This window comes from Telopea speciosissima, chromosome 7 (assembly GCF_018873765.1).
Source record: "Telopea speciosissima isolate NSW1024214 ecotype Mountain lineage chromosome 7, Tspe_v1, whole genome shotgun sequence".
Classification (NCBI taxonomy): domain Eukaryota; kingdom Viridiplantae; phylum Streptophyta; class Magnoliopsida; order Proteales; family Proteaceae; genus Telopea; species Telopea speciosissima.
In genome coordinates, this window is record NC_057922.1 from 8,154,467 (window position 1) to 8,177,013 (window position 22,547).

General features: G+C 36.8%; 1 protein-coding gene across 1 annotated transcript; it reads left to right on the plus strand.

Annotated features, from left to right (window-relative positions):
* The first annotated feature begins 10,052 nt into the window (after nucleotides 1-10,052).
* LOC122667779 (O-fucosyltransferase 7-like) lies at nucleotides 10,053-20,604 on the plus strand. Its single transcript, XM_043864206.1, has 12 exons — nucleotides 10,053-10,433; nucleotides 10,941-11,039; nucleotides 11,328-11,427; nucleotides 11,517-11,584; nucleotides 14,738-14,826; nucleotides 14,914-15,094; nucleotides 15,182-15,310; nucleotides 15,416-15,549; nucleotides 15,664-15,877; nucleotides 19,039-19,223; nucleotides 19,385-19,474; nucleotides 20,051-20,604. Exons 1-12 carry the CDS (start codon nucleotides 10,284-10,286, stop codon nucleotides 20,190-20,192), a joined length of 1,581 nt encoding a protein of 526 aa, XP_043720141.1. The 5' UTR covers nucleotides 10,053-10,283; the 3' UTR covers nucleotides 20,193-20,604.
* Nucleotides 20,605-22,547: the final 1,943 nt, after the last annotated feature.

The window sequence follows — 22,547 nt, forward strand, 5'->3', positions numbered from 1 at the left end:
GACAAGTGAGAAGAGTAGTTTGGGGTCTACCCACGTGATAGAAGTAAACACCTGGCTATAGCTTGATTATGTGGATTGGTCGGGAAAAAAAAAATTCTGCAACTACAAAAAATTCTTCAACTAACTATTAGTTTGTGAGGTTTTTTTTTTTTAACACAAGGCCTCCTAATGGAATTTCGCTTACAACGACATCATGTTTGCATTTTCATAAAAATAAAGTTTTCCTTCACCTAGGGTAAAAATTTATGATGTGACGTTGTGATTAGACTCTGAGTTCATCGTTAAATCTCACCTCAATCTATTGTTCATGGTCCGAACTACTCTTTTGTAATCTAATCAAATAATAAAATGAGATGGATGAAGAGATTCTCTTTTCACCATGGATGGAGAGAAAGTAACTCCTTTTATGATCCATCATCAGTCGTTTTCCTCACAGCTTTTGAAAAGGTAGGCATCAATTATCGACCACCCTTCTTTGTTGAAGCTGACATGGAACGCCCCTATAGCACATAATAATGGAACGACTCTCTTCTCTTTCAATTTCTCTCAATAAAGTAAAAGAATAAAGAATGAGAAAATGGAAGATATAAGCTCATTTGTTTCATCCTTGTAGAATATCCAAAATAGTTTCTGAAAATTTATTTATATTACACCTAGATGGCAACGGATAGTTTTAAGGATAAGATAAAGGTTATTGGGAGTGTCTAACTGACACCTTTAGACACCTCTATAGTTTTATTTAGAATTTGAATTTTTTTTTGATTATTTCTTATTTTATTCTCAACAGTTTTCTTTTTTAAGCTAAAGGTATAAAAGGCTTTTTAAAAATAATTTAAAATTTACATATTGTTATGTTATTATCAACAATTGTATTGTTTTAATTTTCACATTTTTTGAATGCACATGTGAAATGAAATCATTTATTTTCATAGAATAAAAAAAGAAATGTATTAGATTAAAAAGATAGAAAAGTAAAATTACAAATTATTTGTCACCTTAAAAGGGTGTCAATAAGAAAATCCCTTTAGTAATTTTACGAAGAAAAAAGAAAAAATAGTAGCCTTGGGTTTTTGAAAATGGCTAACGATAACCAACCAGTCCCTCTCAAAAACACTAAGTCAGAAAAGTTGCTAGTCTCCTACCACACTTCAATGTCTTTACTGTAGATGAGTTATATGTTTCTGGGTCTGCTAGTGTTTGGTTGCAGCCTTGGGTTTTTGAAAATGACTTGAAAAACGTAGTCCACATGACCATAATGTGTTTGTGTTAATGCGACCTCTAATCATGGTTTTAGGTATTGGTCCACATTAATAATCGATATTCATGATAAGGTATGGACAAAGGGTAAAATGGTAAAAGAAATGATATGGTATCGATATCCTCGAGGATAAAACTGTTTGATATGGTTGATATAGATTAATAAGTGTCAAATACAATCTCAGTTTCAAAATTGGCCGATTTGTAAACTAATGCCTCTAATTAGTAAAAAATGATGTACCTAATGCACGAAGCTCCTACCACTGTGTAGAGTTTGGGGATGGTCTTAATGTCTACAACTTTAACCCCGCTTTGTGGAGGGACTGTTTCTCAACTCAAACCTTAAGTCGCAATAAAACAAATTATTAGCTAAAAAGAAGAGGTATTAACTTGTAGTGGGTTATGTGTTTAGCCACGTGTCTATTAATGTTGCCATTGAAGTTTATTTGTTATGGTAAAGGTAAGGTTTCATGAAAAGTAGATTCACTATACTCTCTTGTCTTTGGTGAGTTTGAGGTTTAATTTTAGTAATAATTTTTTGAAAGTCTTCTTCGAATCTTTGTAGAACTCGAAAGGATACGATAGAACCAAGGGACGTGTGGAGCCCAGGTTTGAAGAGTTTTGGATTCCTCTTGAATTGAATCCAACAAGTGTGTAAACCAAACCCGTAGAACTGACTCACACTACCAAAACTGACCCACTTCTCTACTATACAATCTACTACAAAACTTCTTCTTAATTAATCTCACATACAACAAAGATGTATGGATTCATATATGCCTCCTATAATAAGAGTATCAGGTAGATCTAGGGAGCCAAAAATTTGCTTCGATATAAACAGATATTTGAAAGTCTGTATTCAGTTTGTATTCATATTTGTTTAGAGGTATTCATATCCATTTAAGGGTATCTGGATTTGAATATGATAACCATGACATAGACGGGTTATACACGTCAGGGATGTAAATCGATAGTCGAAAATTCGAATTTGATTCGCATATGTATCCGTTTAGGGATATCAATATCCTAACAAGAAATATTTGGTTCCGATCACATCCAATTCGTATCCATTTACATCTCTAAATTTGCCATATATCTCATATACTTAGGATTCCATCATCAAATGGGTTAGTAATCAACATGATAAGATGGCAACCATGAAAAATAGAAATTCCAACCCTAATGATCTTCTAAAATACCTATTTTATTAACAATTTAAATACTACCATGTAGGACATCAGGTGAGGTGCAATTTATTAATAGTTGCCCGGGTAGTATGTGGTTGTTGGGCTTATAATAGTAAATAGGATATTTTCACCTGATTTTTGGGTTAGATGTCTTCATATGGTGTACAAGGGTTTTTTCTATTTAATGATTGGAATTATTGTATAATCTATCCACGTGGTACCATACGGTTGAACCATTAAGAAAACCTTTCCTTAATAATCGGACTATGCAAGCCAAAAGCCATACACAACCTCATAGAGACTGTTGACCTTTGACTTTTGTTTGTCATGACAAAAAATCATTGACAAAGTCAGCCCAAGTTTAAGGCCCTTGATCCGTGACGGTGCCTCGTCCTAAAACAAAGACTTTTTTTTTTTAATTATTATTATTATTATAAGGTTATGTTTGGATGTTGAGGAAAGAAAAAAAAAATTAAAATTGAAAGAGAAAAATAAACTACAAATCGATCATTGCATCATCCATCATAATTGATAATTCTTATAGGGCGGAAGTTCTCTGTGCAACAGCGCAGGCTGCGCCCAGACACATGGGCTGCCCATTTAGGGGGCAGGATGGTAATTTTGCCCATCCTCTTGTGTCTGGGTGCAGCCTGTACTGTTGCACAGAGAACATTTGGCCATTCTTATATTATTATGTTTTTTCCTTTTCTTTTCTTGACATCCAAATATAACTTGAAAACCTATTTTCACATCTATCGTTGAATCCACCCAGTTTAGTGTTCAGATCATCTCTGCATATTGGTTATGGGGAAAAAGATTTCTGTCCAATAGTGTGGCGGAGTGGATTACACCTGTATTTGGGTGAGTCTATCTCTCTCCTCTGCATATAAAAAGTCTCTTCTAACCCTTTGTTTTGAGGAGTGGTGGATACATTGGAGTGTTAGTGTAGATCACACTCCCAGCCAGGAAATTATGATCGTTTGGTGTTGCTTCAATAACCATGGGATGATCCAGATGGCCAATCGTACGGATCCGTGTCGAAAAAGCCACTGTAGGGCCCATTACTGTAACAGTATATTGTATTTATGGTCATTGGTCAAGTACTAAAATGAGGGACTTTATACCCTTAAAAAAAAAAAAAAGTCCTTAGTACTGACACCGACATTCTGGATTCGTGATTGGACATGTACTGTGGACTGGACTGGACTGGACTGGACTACAATTGTTGAGGCCCATCCCCCATTAAATCATAAGTAGACTATAGTCACCCCCATGTGAATGTGAATGGCGATTGAGAAAGTAGTAAAGCAAAACCGCGTGACACTTGTCCGACGAAAAATCAAAACGGAAAAAGAAAAAATATATATATAATGGAGGTTCTATGTGGGGCCCATCTAATTCACATGCAAATTTAATACCACGTTCACCAGAGTTATAACAACTATAGGGTTAACTGATCCAGCTGTCTTCCCTACTCCGTATAAATATACGGTCGAGCCAGGGAACCCACCAACCCACTAGACTGGGTGTGGAAGATGATTTATCACACATTTTGTTAATTACCCTTTTCCGATCTAACAAGCCTTTTTACAAGAATAGGTTCTTCTGCGAAGTTTTTTTTTATTTTTATGAGAATCTCTTAGAAGATTTCTCATTGTCTCAGAGAATCTAACCTTGCAGTAGACTACCTTGCAAAAGAGGCTGCGAAGAGATCAAGAGCAGGGTGAATTTCCTTAACCATATTAGAGAGGAGATTATTATTGAGATTGACCTAAATATTGATTTTCTGAATAATTTTTATAATTGAGTAAGCTATCCTGATGATAGCAATGTCGAAGGTGAGAATTCTATCCTAGCTTGATGATGTTTTCTTGTGTCGGTCTAGGTATGCCTATACTTTAATATTGTACATCTTTGATTTTTCTTCTTTTAAGATACTTTTAGATATTTTAATAAAAATACAAAAATTAAGAGTTTTTAAAACTTGTCGTGGAATGATTTGCTTTCCATGTTGAAAGATTAAGCCATCCAAAAAAGCATATTAGCATCACTCCTCTTCCTTAGGAAATGTGAGTAGTGAGAGATATTCCTTTTTCTAATGCCTTGTCATCCTTTTCATTCACGCATTCAAACCCTTATTTTTAGTTTAGACATTCTTAAAACCCTTTTGTATTCCACAAGCAGGTGGGTTGAGTTATATAAGCAAAGAATGTATGTGTGTGTGTGTGTGTGTGTGTCACAGCCATGGTTTAAAGTATGCTTATCCTATTAGTCGTAATAGTAGATACGTATTAGTATCGTTGGTATTTGATCACATTAATAATTAATCGATACATGCAATATTGATGTATCGATCCGTATTGCTGGAAAAATAGTCTAAGAAGTATTTTGTTTTTTTTAAATGAGGGTAGAATTGTCAAATACAGTTCATTTAAACCGATCCATATCGGTGTCAATTATCAACCAAAACTGATACTGATACCAATACCATGATCTAAATCCATGGTCACAAACTCACTAGGAGCAAAAACCATCCCTAAATTAATCATTAGAAGTAAGGTATCGTCCATCCTTTCTTTTCCTCTTGTAATACCAAGCTCTTTTCCTTTTAAAAGAACAAAAAAGATCTAAGTGGTAAAAACTTTTTCTCCTTTAACTTACTGTTATCAATGTTCCAACTCTAGTAGGATTTTCCCTATTCTGATCTTTCTCATTTGTGTAAAAAATTTCTGTTACACACTTATGAGAGATAAAGGAGGGTGGACCTTGGTGCAACAGTAAAGGTAAAGATTGCTCCATTGTGACCGAGTGGTCACGAGTTCAAGTCTGAAAACAGCGTCTTAAGAAAAGCAGGGGTAAGGCTACGTACATTATGACCCTCCCCATACCCCGAAATGGTGTGAGCCTCATGCACTGGGGAAACCCCCTTTTTTTTACATATGAGAGAGAGAGAGAAAGAGAGAGAGAGAGAATTACCCATAATTATACTAAAAATTACCCACAATTTTAAAGGCTAAAATGGGCATTTTGTCATGGTGAAATCTCGAGGTATGTTTTATTATATTCTTATTAATTATAAGATTCCATATGTCAATCTTTATGTCTTATATGTCTAATGTGATCACTAGATTTGAGAACTATATTAATTCCCATAGATCTAGCCAAGCTAATGTCTACTACCAAGGATATTAATACCTGATCATATGAATAGTGTTTCCAATTGTCTTATTTGTTATGTAATTGTATAGCATTGATATAACAACTATTGTTTAACAATTAAAACCATTCAATATATCAAGGATTTATGGTTATTGTCCCTATATAGAATATACTCTTCACCCTGATTCTTGGCACATGTACCTGTATCTAGGTAAGAGATACATATTATATATATGTTTTTTTGGTAGAGAAGATACATATTATATAAATCATCATAAATGTCATAAATACTATTTCTTTTTATTTATCTAGTGTTATGATTTGAGTCAACTTAATTGTTGATTTGTATTAATAAAAATGAGAGACTTTTCAGACCAAGCAACATAGGGGAGCGCACCAATAAAGTGCGACAAACGATATTATACAGAGGGGGACATTGAGGTCATATTATGTGAAGCGGAGAGAAAAAGACACAAATGCGCTAGCATAGTCTACCCTGTGGCTTAGAGAACATTTTTCCTCAAAAAAAAAGAGATTAAATCTTTGGTTGGACCTATATTTGGGGCCTTTGATGATATTTTTTTTGCTTTATTTTATAATTTTCAAGATATGCTACACTTGAGACTATTCAATAAATGAGGTATTCAATCAACTCTCACCTATCAAATTTGGTTGTTCATCTCAAAATGCATAATTTATTATTTTTTCTATTAAGGCAACTGCATAACGTATCATCTACGATACTCCCTCACTTGTATTTTCAAGTGGTCTGCACTCTGCATAACATATCATCTACGATACTTAAATGTTTCCAAATAGTTAGAAAAAGACTTTTTCAACCGATTCCTAAATCTACACACTGAGTAATTCCAATTTAGCTTAAATAGATAAAGGAGCAAATTTATCACATAACAATATACCCACAAATCCAATAACTACAATTATTCAAGTAAGAACAATCAATGTCCCAAGAAACAATTGAGAATTGTCATTCCTTTTTCCTTTTTGAAGACAACCAAACACAAACTTTTTTTGTTTTTGAGAGTATTTATTTGATCCAAAAACTAAACTTATGAGAATCTGATTGTTATTTATTTATAGTAAAGTTTATTGTGGTCGGTCCACCCATGAAAGTTTTATTGAATTGACCATTTAATATACTACATGAAATGATGATTTAACAAATTCAATTGTTGAATCGAAAGGACATGGTCTTTATCCAAAAAAATAAGAAAAAAAGAGAAAGACATGGTCAAGATTGATCACATGTCAATTTTCATAATAAAACCTCAATCATTTACCTTCATTTGTTGCCATATTTAATTTGTTTTTCAAAATATAATGAATCTTTAAAGTTTTATATTGTCATTTGAATAGGGCTGTAAATGAATCGGATTCGGTTCGGATAGTGCTATATCTGCATCCGATTAGCTTTTGGACGCATTCGGGTAATGCTAAACAGATACGGATACAGATCAGATATTTTATCCATTTACATGTAAATATAGTTTTTCGGATAACTATAGCCTATCCATATCCGCATCCGTTTAGCTTTCGTATGGATTCGGATAATGCTAAACGGATACGGATACAAAAACGGATTTCGGCTATTCATTTACACCCCTACATTTGAACAACTTGGCCCTTCGTTGATCTCTCATGTGGTATATTTTAGGTCTGACCACCTAGTATCCTATGCTCGAGCAAAAAATATTAGTCAGACTTTTTTTATATATTTGATTGGGGAGAAAGAACTATTACTGAAAAAAAAGATTAGGGAGAAAGAACACACCTGATTGTGTAGCGCATGCCGTCCCTGTGCCCAAACACGGGCACATGTAATGATTATCGCACCCCTTGGAAAGATGGAAATGATCAGGGGTGTGGTGATCATTTCATGCGCCCATGTGTTTAGGCACAAGGGCGGCATGCGCTGTGCGACTGGATGGTGTCCTCTTTCTCATTTGATTAATTAGAAGTTATATGAATTTATTGTTAGAAAATGCTTGACGACTTTTGAAATGGCAAAAGTTTTCCTTTATCAAGGGTGAAAAGAGATTCTCTTCCACCATGTTAATTTGATGCTTTGGTTGGACTCCTGAAATAATGAATATCATCGTTCATTCTCTCTTTCTCTCTCTCTAGTGTCAAAGGTCGGAAATACCCTTTCTCAGTCCCATTAGAGGGTCAGATCCCATTGATGAAGAGATCATCTCCTCGCTGTGTAGTACTTTCCTTCAGTAGCTTGTAGATCTGTAGTTCTGTCACAAACTATGGACTATGTACTTCCATCTCTACTAACCAGAAAAAGTATTTGGTAGAAGATCCAGCAGAGGAAGAAGAATACTATTGTACAGACCATTTATGTCTGCCAAAATGTATGTCCATACTTAAATCTATACAAATTGCTTTAGAGCCATTCGATCAGAATCTATTCTTAATTTTTATAATACTAAGATTAAGAAACATTAGGTAGGTTGGAATGAGATCTGGCCGTCCATCTTTTCATGATATATCGATCTAAGGGGATTTGTGTGATTATAAAATAGAATATGGAATCCAGTGTCCATGTGCTATCTTAATAAAATTTCTTTTCTACCCCTAAAGTCCAATCTTTCAGATCTCTTGGACCAAAGTGGTCTCACCAGGAAATAATTTTTCCAACTCAGAACTTTAATCAAGCTTCCTGCCATACAATATTATTTCAAATTTTGTAAGGCCCATGAAACCTTAAAGTATGTAAAAAAAAATAAAAAATAATTAATTAATTAAGAAAGGAATATGCACTTGGAATTTGGAGGCTGAAGTTGGAGGGTAGTGGACTTAGGAGGGTATTAGAACTTACCAAATCAAGATATTGAACTCATATCATTTATTATGAAGTGAATTTTTTAAATAGATTTGTATTTGTAAAACCAAAAGAGAGAGAGAGAGAATTATAAATTTTGGTTTGATTTCATTTTTCTATATATAAATTATGGGAAAAAATCTCTGCTTGGTGGTGTTTCCTACGCCCCTCTCACAAGGCACTGTGAAGTGATGCCTCTGCCCCCTGAGTAGATACTCAGGCATGCTCCTCCATTGGTCTAGACGCTTGTGTAGAAACCATGCGACCAAGTAGAGATCTTTTTCCTAGTTTAATTCCGTCAACATTGACCACAAACAAAGGCTTACAAAGACCGTTTCTTTTCCAACATTATACTTGAAACATTGCAACTACTTATAATACTTTCACAATTAAATATAATAAATATGGATTCAATTTTATGGAGAATTGTTTGACTACTAAGAAGAGTAAGGACACATTCTTTTAGTTTTTTTTTTCCCCCCCCCCTTAAGGTGCTAATGTATTCTTAGGTTGTGTTTGGTATGCATTATTGGAATGCATTCTATGTTGATTTCACATTCTTAAATGAAAAAAAACAACTATTTTTATCATCCGAGAATGTCAAACCGACGTAGAATGCATTCAAAAAATGCATACCACACGCAGCCTTAGTTTTGATATATATTATTTTGGGAAAAATAATGCTACCAAGATGCATGTCCGATATGTGGTGAAGAACTCAATATCACCTAGTTACCATGAACACTAGGCTATGAAATCGAACAAACATATGTGATAGAAGAAATAGAAGAAGACCTTGAGCAGATGTATGTGATAGAGTAAAGAAGAACTCGAACAATCGAACCTCCATGCTTGGATTTAAGGCGTCAAGTGTTCTTTAGATTTTCGCAAGTTTCATCGATTAAGGAAGTATGCTCAGAGTTACCATGAACACTAGGCGAAGTACTTGGGGTGAGAGGGTGAGAGAGAGATTGGTTACTTGTTAAACCAGTCTTCCTATATGAATACAAAACATATTTGATTAAAATTGTATTTACTTTCTACATTGTATAACGTATGTGAGAATCCCAATACATATCCATCAGCTCATAAAAATTATACCAATTTGAACAATTTGCAGCCATGCTGCATGAACACTACACCGGACACCAACCCTGCGCAGCAAACCCTCTCCCATCTGCCATACATACGTGTGGCTCATCTGCCAAGCGTATGAGTGCGCAAAATTATCGTCCAATCCCTTCTGAAATAAAAAATCTCAAACGTGTTGATGCCCCTACGTGTGCTCTCATTGGTCCCCGGTGCTAGTGTAGGGGCTACATGACCGAACAATGATCTCTTGTCCTTTTAAGGGGAGAGGGTTCTCTGAGTAAGCGGCATAAGGCACCAATCAATGAAATGTTGCAAAATAGTATTGTGCATGAGAGGACAGCAATGTCATTTCATTAAAAAAAAAATAAGAGAAATAGATTCATAGACACAGAAATGCTAGTGTATGATCCCCCACTTCGACACGGCACTACACGCACTCTCTCTCTCTCTCTCTCTCTCTCTCTCTCGCTCTCTCTATTTTTTAAAGCTTATAAGATCCTAAGACGTAATTAAGAATGACAAGTGAAGTCTGAAAACGAGCAAAACCAGTAGGAAGCATAGGAAAACTGGAGTAGCAAGCAAAAGCAGAATAAATAACCAACAAAAGAATACACACAACTACGCGAGGCTTTCTTCTTTCCTTCCTTCCTTCTTAACTGAAAACTTGCTCTAATGGTTTTCTGTGCTGCCTCTGCTTCTGGGTTTTAGAGAAAAAAAGAGAGAGAGAAAGAGAAAGAGAGATGCAGAAGCGTAGGTATAGAACCTTTTTCCTGCTGCGAATGGTGTTAACGTGTTCCATATGTGTAATAGCTCTAGTGGCTCTGCTCTCTGTACATGTTCTTCCTTCCTCAAATGTCCCGTCGCTTTCCGAATCTTACAAGCTCCCAACGGTAACCCCCACAAATATTGATTTTCTTTCCTTTTTTCTTCTTCATATTTTTTATGGGATTTATTTTAATGGGTTATTTCTATTTCCGCTCAAGTCTTGCTTTCCTTGCAGGGTTTTCCTAGTTCTTATCTGCTGTAGCTTTGGGTTGTTCTTAGGGTTTAGTTTCTTGAAGAATTACGGTTTTTTTTTTTAATCTATTCTCTTGTAGTTTGATTTTGCGAATTAGGCAATCTATATCGTCATTATAAATCTTCTGTATTCGTTTCCTTGTTCCATAAAATTTTCAGTATTTATTATACTATCTGTCCTTCCACTCCCCCACCCCCTTCCTCAAATGATTCTTGTGAAATTATTGTCTTCACTACTTCAGGAATCCACGTTCTTTTCGGTTTTTTCTTTCCATTTTCATTTCTAATATGGGAATGATTTTTCTTCTTTTTTGTTTATAATATTAGTAGTGGTAGTATTTTAAACGTGTAGTTGTGCTGATCTAAGGTCTTATTTGCAGCAACGTGAAATTGGACGCAAGAGGTGGGTCAGTGAACTAAGCTGGATGCAAGAGTTCTCTCCGCCCCAATGGTCCAAAGTGCCGCCGCCTTTGCATAAGGTTTTTATGTTTTCTTTTGTAAATATTTTGGGTTTATTGAGTTGATTTAGATTGTAATATATGAACATAGGATCCTGGTTTTCTTCATTTTCTTTTCCTTAAAAAGAAAAAAAAAAGACCTTTTTTCTTCTTCTCATTATTTGTTTTATGCTCGCCAGTTGCCACCAGATATGGAGATGTTTAATCCAATCTGATGTCCTGTCGAGCAAAGTGTCTTAGATCTAGATGTTGTTCTTGATACAAAGTAGTCATGTATCTTTCATGTTTTCACTCCTTTAGACTTGACAGTTGGATGGTGCAAGGGAAATTTTGGATTCTGAGAAGTTGTGGAAGCAACCACGTAATCGTGATTTTGTTCCCTGTGTTGAACCTAGTTCATCCTATTCATGTAAGACAAGTAGAGACTTTTCTGCCGATATCATCAATGGGAAAATATATGTTCTTATTTATTTACTTAAATGTTTCCCTGCCTTTCAGCTCCTCCAGAGACCCGGGGTTACCTGCTCGTTCACACTAATGGTGGCCTCAATCAGATGCGGGCTGGGGTCAGTAACCTTCCCTCTGTCTGGAACTATGTATGCATTTTATGTATCTACATATTCATGTACGCATGCATCTATTTGCATATCATGCATGATCCTACAATGGCCAGTCAATAGGACCTGTATCTGCCTGAGGTGCAATTTATACCATCTGCGACTTATAATGCTTTTTTTCTGTATCAGGGTGATTTTGGTAGGGAAAAATGGAGAAAAGGTTAAGCAACGCCACCAAATAAATAAATCGTAGTTAGTAAAGAATCCTAATATTGCGGATGAGTGCTAACAAGCTCTCTGTTTTGGGTTAAGATTTGGGTTTAGGTCTTCCTGGTTGCTCTGTTCCTATGCTGGCCCAAACCACCTCCTCATCCCCCCCCTAAAAACATGAATGTCGGTTCTGCAGCTGTCTCTCATGTGTAAATTAACATAGACTACACCAATTCTGCTTATCCATAGATAAATATATCCCATGTCAAAGTTTTCTTTATTTTTTTGGAGTTGCCATCTTTTATTGCTAGCAACCGGTAAGGTGATATCGTAATTTTGAGTGGGATTAGGTGGAGACCATTATCAATATGGAAGTTCTCTCTATTTGTGCCTTGCGCCACACACACACATGTCGGGGGAGTGTGTGGAGATCAAGTGCAGGCAGTTGCATTTGCTGCAGTAGATGTAATTACAAAGGTCTGTACTACTGCAGTGCAGTGAAGGATTTGGTAAACAGGTTCAGAGCATGTATCCAGTTTTCTAAAGCTAGACCTGATAAAACAAACAAACTCAGCCTTATTCCAACTTAATGGGTTGGCTACATGGACCCAAACAAAACCAAGTAGGGATTAAACAAAAAGGGGAATGAAGAGATGAGAAAAGAGGGATGAGGAATGAGATGGGAAAAGAAAAGGGATGGAAGTAAGAGGACAGAGGCACAGCCCAGCAAGTCTGAATAATCTCAGCTAAATGGGGTCTGCTACATGGATCCTTGCCCTCCAATAGGCTCTATCCGAGGTCATACTTGTAACAAGACTTAGACTATGGATGTCCCTCCTCACAACTTCTCCTATGGTCATTTTAGGCCTGCCCCTAGCTCTCTTAGCTCTCCTTCAATTGGAATCATATCACTTCTCCTTACTGTGGTGTCCCTAGTTCTTAAAGCTAGACCTGATGGTGGATTTTTTTTATCATGACATTCACTGGTCTGATCAGCAGGTCCAATGCTTCAAATGGTCTGATTTAAGATAGGATAAAAATGGTTTTATAGAATAATACATTATAACCCAAAACATCACAGGGTGGTGTTGTTAGAGCGTTGGTGGTGTGCAAAGTAGGTGGAGTTCTGGTCTTACCTCATGCAATCACAATAACATATTTAATAACAATTATCACATTGGTTCCAGTTTTGTGCATAGACATGTAACTAAGCTTGGTTGTATGGATCCATTCCCTGCCATGTAACAGACCCGTTGGCACTCGATTTTTTTTTGTAGCCGTGAGGCCCATGTCATCCTTTCGGAAGTTACACCTAAAACAAAGTTCCATTACCCAGATAATGATTGAAAAGTCAATGTTTTGAGAAAGGTTGGATGGTTGATAATACAACACAGTGCGTCCTTAAATTGAGTTGGATTGCCAAATTTTACATCTGGGGAATCTAGAGGGTACCATATATGTCCATGGTCAGAATTATGAGCTCATCGTTGACATGGCATAAATTGACAACCATGTACGAAAGCTTTCATTATAAGTATCAATGTTCAAGGGCTGGTGGTTTGTATGTCCAGTCAAACAATTGGAATAATTCGACCGCTTGAACTGAGTGATCCATCAACTGTTCAATCTTCAATGGTTTTAAACTGTCCTTTGGTTGGGAGGGTTGGAACCACTGTTGAGGCCTAGTGGTTGGTGGCCCAAAAGATCCAATCTCATGGTTCACTGGTCTCTGAAAGCACTGAACTTTTATCTATTTTATCAGGAAGCAGACAAGTATGTTATATATGGTTTGACGGTCATGAGGTATGCTGGTATAGTAGACCTCACATGCTTCTGTTGTGTTGCTGGTAATTAATTTAATCACATAAAGTTGGTGGATCTTTTGTTACCTACCAATAACTATGCCTGAATTTTAGGATATCTTGTTATTGTTCTCTAGGAATTGATTATTTGTTAGTTTTTTTCCTACTGCTTGCTTCTTTTATGGCTTGTGGAACATGAAAGTGATGTAGTGGCTGTGGCTCACAGCATCTTTTCAATCTACTGTTTGTGCTCTTGATGGTTAATCTTATGCTAAGACCATTCCCTTCTTCCGCCACCTATTGCAGTTGACAATTTAGAGTGGCAATGGGTTGGTCTGCGTTGAATGCTGATGGTAAGACCTGTTTGCCCCAAAATGGACAGTGATTGGCTATTTGTCAGTCCTACTTTGGAAGGTATCATGGATCATTGTGTACAAGAGGATAGCATAGGTTCATTTGCAAGTCTTTGCTGGTGAGACTGACCAGCAATCGTTACCCACTTATTCAAAAAAAAAAAGGGGGGAGGGGGGGTTTAACCCAAAGAGTTGAAGTTTAGGACCAAAATAGGAATAGGAAATAGGGATTGTGTCTTGAAGGGATAGAAATAGGGGTTTAGGAGTTTTAAGGGCAAAATGGCGAGAATAACCAGGTAAAAAAATTAATGGGGGTTTAAAGACAGCTAATTGCAGTAAAATAATAATATAAAATAAAAATAAATTGAGACAAAAGAAAGAAGATGATAGTTTTCCATAGGAATTGCACCATAAGTAACCATAGAAGGAATCCACCATTAAAATTTGGATACTTACTAGGAATTTTTTTTTTATTACTCCGTTCTTTCTTTTGTACTACTTGGTTCCCATCAATTCCTTGCCCTACATCCAGCAGAATTCAAATTAAGTTGGAATTAGTATAGAACTTAACGCTTGTTGTTTGGGTGTGTGTGTTGGGGGGGGGGTGGTGGTGGTGGTGGTGCTGGGACAGGTTGACCGATCAGTTCAAGAATTGCTACCTCTCTCTAGTACAGTGAGACAGAACAACTGTTAAATATTAGGTCTTCTACATACAGAGACATATAAAACTTATATAACACATGCCACTACTTAAAGCCCTCTTCTGGATCTGACAGAAATTATTATCTTGAATGCAGATTTGTGATATGGTAGCTGTGGCCCGTGTCATAAATGCTACCCTAGTAATTCCAGAACTTGATAAACGTTCATTTTGGCAAGATTCTAGGTACACATATTTCTCATGTCCATATTTGTTATATCCATTTGAGGTGGGAGATGCTTGATGCTTAAAAAAAGTTCACTTCAATTGCAGCAACTTTTCTGATGTCTTTGATGAGGATCATTTTATAAGTGCTCTGGCCAATGATATTAAAGTTATTAAAAAACTTCCGAAGGAACTGGCAACTGCTACCAAAGCAGTGAAGCATTTTAGGAGCTGGTCTGGTTTAGATTACTACGAAGATGAGATAGCTAGCATGTGGGAAGAATATCAGGTATGTATCACTGGATGTTGTTTCATGCAAGATCCTTTCTCTTCATGCAATTGATAATTCAAAACATTGATTTGCATTTTTCCATAGGTTATCCGAGCTGCTAAATCTGATTCTCGCCTAGCAAATAATAACTTGCCTCCAGACATTCAGAAGCTGCGTTGCCGTGCTTGTTATGAGGCCCTTCGCTTTGCCCCTCGTATAGAGGCAATGGGAAAAGTGAATTACCAAAACTTGCTTACTTTATTTCTATGTTGGCTGTGACTTTGCTGCAGCAATTACAATGACATGATCTAAGGATTTCCTGTTGCGGTTGACTTGCAGTTGTTGATGGAACGCATGAGGTCCTATGGTCCTTACGTTGCATTACATTTACGTTATGAGAAGGACATGCTAGCCTTCAGTGGATGCACACATGGTCTGTCCCCAGCTGAAGCAGATGAACTAACTACAATCAGGCAAAATTTGCTTATCCCAACTTTCCATTGCTTCTATGGAGAGTATCTTTTGGACATAACATGCCTTTTATAGTTATGCTAATCTATAACCTGATTCTTTTTAATATCTTGTAGAGAGAACACTGCATATTGGAAGGAAAAGGAGATTGATTCCGAGGAACAGAGGGCCAAGGGATACTGTCCTTTAACTCCAAAAGAGGTTGGGATGTTCCTTTCTGCCCTCGGATACCCATCAACCACACCAATTTACATTGCTGCAGGAGAAATATATGGTGGGGATTCTCGGATGGCTGATCTTCAATCTCGCTTTCCACTATTAATGAGAAAGGTATGGATTGCTCAATCCTTGTGTTGCTTTCCACTTGGAATGTGCAACATTGTAGTCTATTAGTGTTACAATTTTTCCTGCATAATGGTTGCTGGGAAAGAGGTAGGGTTTTGGGTGAAGGATGTCCAACCTATGGTATAATGGAAGCATTACTTATAGTCCAAATTTCATGTTGGAAGCTACACAATTTTTAGAAACCACAAACTTATATGCATATATGAATTGAATAAGCATCTAAGAAAGAACAAACATAAATTACAATGGGCAAAAGTTTTTCTACCTATCGAATTTCATGGCCCATCTCAACTATATGAGCCACCATGTATTGGAAATCCCCCCCCCCCTTTTTTTTTTTCTTTCAGGGATTAACTGTTGGAAATCTGATTTTGCCATTTCAGCCGTTGGATAGAAAGATGGCCATGTGAATTAGTCTTGGCCAACCATTCATGTAATATATTCTTTCAACCATCCAAAAATTTCACTAAGATTGACTTGTCAATATGTCATGTTGTATAGTGCTTTTTGGTTGAAAATTTAATCGGAGAGAGATGTCACACAAAGTTTAGAGTGCCAACTGATCTGTGATGTGGCAAATAAATGAAGTCCAAAGCTATCCATGTAGAGATTCCTTGTATGCCATGTGAAGAAACTGCTCTTTACAATTTACCCGAAAATGAACGAGAAAATGAAGAAAAAGCAAAGCAAATTGTTGATACACATTGTTGTGTGCCTTTCCTAATAGCTCGAGCCTTTTGGGATAAGAGGTTGTAACATAGTATTAGAGCTAGTGGGTAGATATTCAATCCCTGGTAGGTGTGGGGGAAGTGTGTTGTTGTGCCCGTACACCGTGTACCCTCTGTACCACGTGCAGAGCTGTGTGTGTGTGATGGGGCCTGCATGTGCATGGGGTGTTGATATACATTGTTGCATTGTTGTGTGCCCTTCCAAATAGCTTGAGCTTTTGGGATAAGCTGTTGTAACATGAAGAATTGAATTGCTGTTAAAAAACAGACCAAAAAGAGATGTCATATTTATTATTAAGATTAGTTAAACTGAAAAGAATGAAATAATACCAAAACAATAACAATGAAAGAAAGGAAAGTACAGCAAGAACAAATGGACTTTTTATGTGGGAGGGCCTACATTTTGAAGGGCAAAACAATGGGACCAGCTCCTGCTTCCGTACAATAATGAGTTGGGATTGTTTGTATCTAAAGGTGATGTAGCAAGAGGATGCCAACTTCAGGAAGAAAAAAAATTCCTCGCTACTGGGTTAACTCATCACAGAATGAGTTTGACAGTGGCAAGGAGGGTCCCATCCTTGTAATCACTTGTACTACTTGGCTTCCTGGCCTCTTTTCCTCTATTTTGCTGAAGTTTCATCAATTCTTTCTTGTTAAAAAGAATTCAAATAGCCTTCCATCTTGGGGAAACCATTCAACACACCAAACCCGTGTATTGTTGGTTGCTTTTTTAATTTGTTGTTAGTTGCACTCCCTGCACAGCTGCACCCAAGACACCGAACTGATCAAGCTGACAAAGTACTTTAGGAGGCAGAAGTGACAACTACCAATTACTAAGAGATGTTAGGTTTTCTGGTTTTGTAATTTTATTAACCTTCACCAGATGTACATCAAAAGACCATCTTTTAACAATTGAAACTAAGGAACTATGTGGTTTTTTTTTGGGTGGAGGGAGTGTTGGGGGGTTCCAACAATTGAGCTCATACTTGGATTATGTTAATTGCAAGCAGACTGAACCAACTTTCAGTTTGGAAACATCATCAACTCTATTACATGGTTCTATTAGGCCCTCTCTTCTTTTCTTTTCTTTTCTTTTTTTTTTTTGGGGGGGGGGGGGGGGAGGAAGGGTTGGGTTGTTCGGGGTTCCAACAATTGAACTCATGCTTGGAGTATGTTAATTGCAAGCAGACTGAACTAACTTTCAGTATGAAAACATCATCTACTCTATCACATGGTTCTATTAGACCCTCTCTTTTGGGGGAATTATTGTATTATCTAGCTTGCTGATTTGCTACTTTGAGGTGCTTTGATAGAGCAAAAGACCTCTAGATGGAAGAGTGGTGCTCAAGTGCTTAGCAGTTACAAGAGAAGATGGTGAAATAAGCCCAATTTCATAGACATCATCCTAATTGCACTAAGCTTAACCAATAAATGAAGATTTCCTTGTTCCCAACCCCCCCCCCCAAAAAAAAAAAAAAAAAAAAAAAAAAACAGAAAACAAATTACAAAAAAATGTTCATCTCTCTATTTGCTGGCCAAAGATTGAACTGTAGGTCAACTGGAGTCATGCTTTCAGTATCTGTTGAGTTTACTTCCTGACTACAGCTACATCTAGGCATAACAACATATCACATTTATGCCCTTGTCATAGTTGTCACGGCGTCTAGGCGACACAAGGCGTTGGAGGGGGCCTGGATGCTAGGCAACCTAGGCGACCAAGACGACACTAGTTGTCAAGGCACCTGGATGCCAAGGTGACACCTTGACAACTATGGACCTTGTTTTTATATTTTCCTTCCATAAGTTCTACTCTTTGTATTCTTTTCCTTGATGTTCTCAAATGCTCCTTGGCTGTTTATTAATGCCATTTTTTTTCCTGCTATAAATTCTATAAAAACATGTAATCCATTCCTTTTCACCATTACCTTGAATGCATGATAGATACTTAGACATTGTTCAAGAAGTTTGAATGAAAAATTCCGAAGAAAATGACTAGGAGTTAACTATCTATTGGTTTGGAAAGAATTGCTGATGAGGCTAGTAATGTTGTAACCCGGCTGGTGCATTTTAGTCTCTCAAACTCTAGTAAATCTGTCAAAAATCTTGTTTTTTTTGTACTGCACAACTTTTTCTCAGAAGAAGTATAACCTCAATTGGTTTAGTGAAATCTTATTTGATATTCGAAGTTGATTGGTTCCTTACATGTTTGATTTTTCTCAACCTTATGTCAATATGTCCTTGGTGTTTATGTTAGTAATTCCTGAGCCGATTTGATTGATAGAATTTGTCACATATTCTCTTCTTTGGGTCACTTTCTGTTGATCTATCAATAATGTGGATGGAACATATAGTCATTAAAACTTGGAATTTTCTTAGGTAAGCACATTGTTTCATGTTCTGTAAACATTTTTTTGCCAGGAAAAATTGGCGTCTCCTGATGAGCTTGAACCTTTTATGAATCACGCATCCCAAATGGCTGCTCTTGACTACATTGTTTCAGTCGAGAGTGACATTTTTATTCCTTCTTACTCTGGGAATATGGCACGGGCAGTTGAAGGTCACCGTCGGTTTTTGGGGCACCGGAAGACAATTTCTCCAGACAGGCAAGATGTTTTCCTTTTATCAAGAATTGTACAGTTTTTTGTCTTATATGCTTCAATATATAATGTGTTCCCCATCCCCCCTCCCCCCCCCCAAAAAAAAATAAAAAAATGCAAATTTCTAATTATTCTAATTCTTTCTTTAATCTCATCGTCCTCTTCAGGAAGGCACTCGTTCATCTGTTTGATAAACTGGAGTCACTAAAAGAAGGCAAAGGCTTATCTGATAAAATAATTGAAATCCATAAAAGAAGGTATTCACATTTGATGGGATGCTGCCATACAATATGATATTGCATTTCTTCATTCTTCTTGTTGATTAATACTAGATGCATAAATTAACGAAATCATACATATCTACAACAGTAAGCCATATGGGCATACATGATACACATATATGCCTCTCAAAATCAGGTTGCAATTCCAATGTTTTTGCTGGAATACAATTAGCCAGCTGAATTATTGGGATTTCTTCATTGAATCTGTATTATTCCTTATGGTGCATCTGTTTTAAGTGTTCAACCATCCATGGATCCTGCTGAGGAGGTTCTTTGGTCAGTGGTTGATCTGATCGATTCTCCCAGTCTAGTTATTGACCCTAGTGTTCCTCAATGTGCCCGTATTTTCACAAGAATGTCCAGAGGACACATTTCAAATTTTTTTTTTTTATGACAATGTCAGAGAGAATTGTCTGGCCTTGTTGAATGTACACAATACACACCTCATATATAGTGGATATCCGCATAGGTGTCCGAAAGTATTTTTCATATAATTTGTTATTGGCATTTTGTAATTTCACTTTCATAATTATTCTCTTGACAATTCAACAGGCAAGGGTCCCCGCGTAAGAGGAAAGGCCCCATCTCAGGAACAAAGGGCAGAGAAAGGTTTCGATCAGAAGAACCATTTTATGTGAATCCATTACCAGATTGTTTATGTCAAAAGGGACAAAACAACACAAATACTTCATAAATCAACCGGTAGATTAGATACATCAACTGAATTACTTCATGAAGTGCATATCAATTCCCTTTTTCATCAAAAGCTCTTGGAGCTGGTCGTACCATTTTAGACGTGCCACTGCAGAATGTTTATATCCTGAGTCTATGCTATCTGAGGATGGAAATCCGAGTGTACATGAAGATGATGGAGCAAACTGAGGAGAGGAGCTGCTTGAGACAAGGCTGCCTCATACTATATTGTATTTATCTGTGTAATCTTGTGTCCATTTAGTTGGAAAGGTTGGCCTGGTCTTGAAAAAGAGAAAGGGGTGGGGATTTATTTGTTACACAGTTGGTGTTGGAAACGACTGACTGCCGTTTCTTGTATCTATTCTATTGGTTGTTACAAAGAGCAATAAAAAAAAAAGGAAGAAGCAAAGAACCACTTACACGAATCTCATTGTCTTTCATTGTGTTCTGAATCATTGTCCATATAGATTGCCATATGATTTGCACTAAATAGCCAAGTTTCCAGGTGTTCTTACTGGTAAGTGAAGTTACATTGGACAGAAATCAGCTTGATTGAGGGTAAAGCAAATGGAGATGATGGCAATGAAATTTCGCCCGGCAATCTGCCATTGAGATCAAGTTTACTTCACAGTGTTGGTGCAGGTGAAGCATTCAACCATGGCTAATTACCTTGCCCATACGACTATACAAGAATGAAGCTGTTTATCGTCGATATTTTCATTTTGGCTTGGTTCCATTGAGGAAGAGGGAGGGGATAGCCTTTGCTGAGTTGTTTCAGATCAAATATCTTGCAAACAGGAAAATCTCTTGCTCTCTATATTTGAAACTACTCCCAATATGGTGTGATATAGGAAATTGGTGGAGATATACAGGTATCAGGATTTTGATAACATCAGGGGCACGTTGGAATTGATCAAAAGGAATCAACATGCACATCTATAAGGGGAACAGGAATCACAATAATAAATTGCATTTGTCATCAGCATTCTGATTAGCCTCAGTTAAGAGAATAGGGTATCTATGATGTCTAGGCCAGATTTATTATGATTTCTATTTCTATTTCTATTTCAGATTGATTTCTTGAAATAGTCAACAAATAGATTTTTTTTATCAAGAATTTGAAATTGTTTTGGTTGCATCATCTCAAATATTTCAAGAATAGGAAATCTATTTGGTAGTTTAATTTCTGAAAAATAAAATTTTTATTATTTCTTTGGGAGAGGGTGGTGGTGGCGGTGGGGTCATGGTGGTGGTGAGACCATTAAGAGAAGGAGAAGAGTGGTGTTTTATTTTTATTAATAAATTACGGTTTTGCCCATCAAATTAACCATGTGCTTATTAAAGAGTGAGAATGAAATCAAATTAAAATTCAAAATTGAAACATCTCTTCAGCTATTTCAGAATTTTTATTATATTTGATATCTATTTCACTGAAATAAGGTGCAAAAATCAAACCAAACAATTTCCGAAATAGAAATCACCCCATAAAATTGAAATAGAAATCATACCAAATGAGGCCAATGACAAATTTGATCAAATATAAAACATCTGAATGGGGGACAGCAATTAGCAGACCAGGGATGAAGGTGGAAATCACCTTTCCTTTTATGAAAATTCACACAAAATACAATAGGAACAAGGTTAAAATAAAACTAGTGAAGCGTTTCACTTCACTCGGCAAAGTGACGTACAGGAGAATCGTTATCATTACCTGATCGGTGCAGTTCCCTAGTGCCTCTCACAAGAGGGGGTGGGATCCACCCGGGGCACCTGACCGAACACTCTACCCGGATGGGGTCCACCCTCCTCTAGTGAGAGGCATTAGGGAACCGCACCGGTCAGGGAACCGCATACGATAAAAATTCCGTGAAACCCTTTTTAGAAACACAAACAAAAAAGGGAAATTTTCACATACCACCCCTGAAGTTTGACGAAAGGATATTTTCACCCCCCAGTTTTGAAAAATACTGCGTACCCCCCTGAGGTTTGCAAATGGTAACAAATAAGTCCATTCCATTAATTCATGACTAACGGTGTTAAAAACATGGGATGAAATGACAAAATTGCCCATGCAAAGAAAAAAAAAAAACCTGCAACTCATCTTCCCCAAATCGATTGGAGAAGATGAGTTGCAGGTATCTTGAAAAGCTTTCAAAATCCTTCCACGATCCTTGCTATTTTTTTTTTTTTTGAACTTTTATATTAAAGAGGTTGCAACAACAGAATAAGAAATTTTGCCTCCATCATCAATCAATCAATCAATCCTCTTCTTCTTGGTGGAAGCGAAGGTGCTTCCCTTCCGGAGTGGGCAAACCCTTCAAACGTAGGACTCCAGGTGAATTAGCGGAAACACAGA

Bases quoted from the DNA above. Each gene is read 5' to 3' on its own strand.
- LOC122667779 (XM_043864206.1), top strand. From the start codon at position 10,284: ATGCAGAAGCGTAGGTATAGAACCTTTTTCCTGCTGCGAATGGTGTTA. The intron at 10,434-10,940 runs GTAACCCCCACA...TCTTATTTGCAG, and splicing joins AATCTTACAAGCTCCCAACG to CAACGTGAAATTGGACGCAA. The intron at 15,311-15,415 runs GTGAATTACCAA...GTTGACTTGCAG, and splicing joins GTATAGAGGCAATGGGAAAA to TTGTTGATGGAACGCATGAG.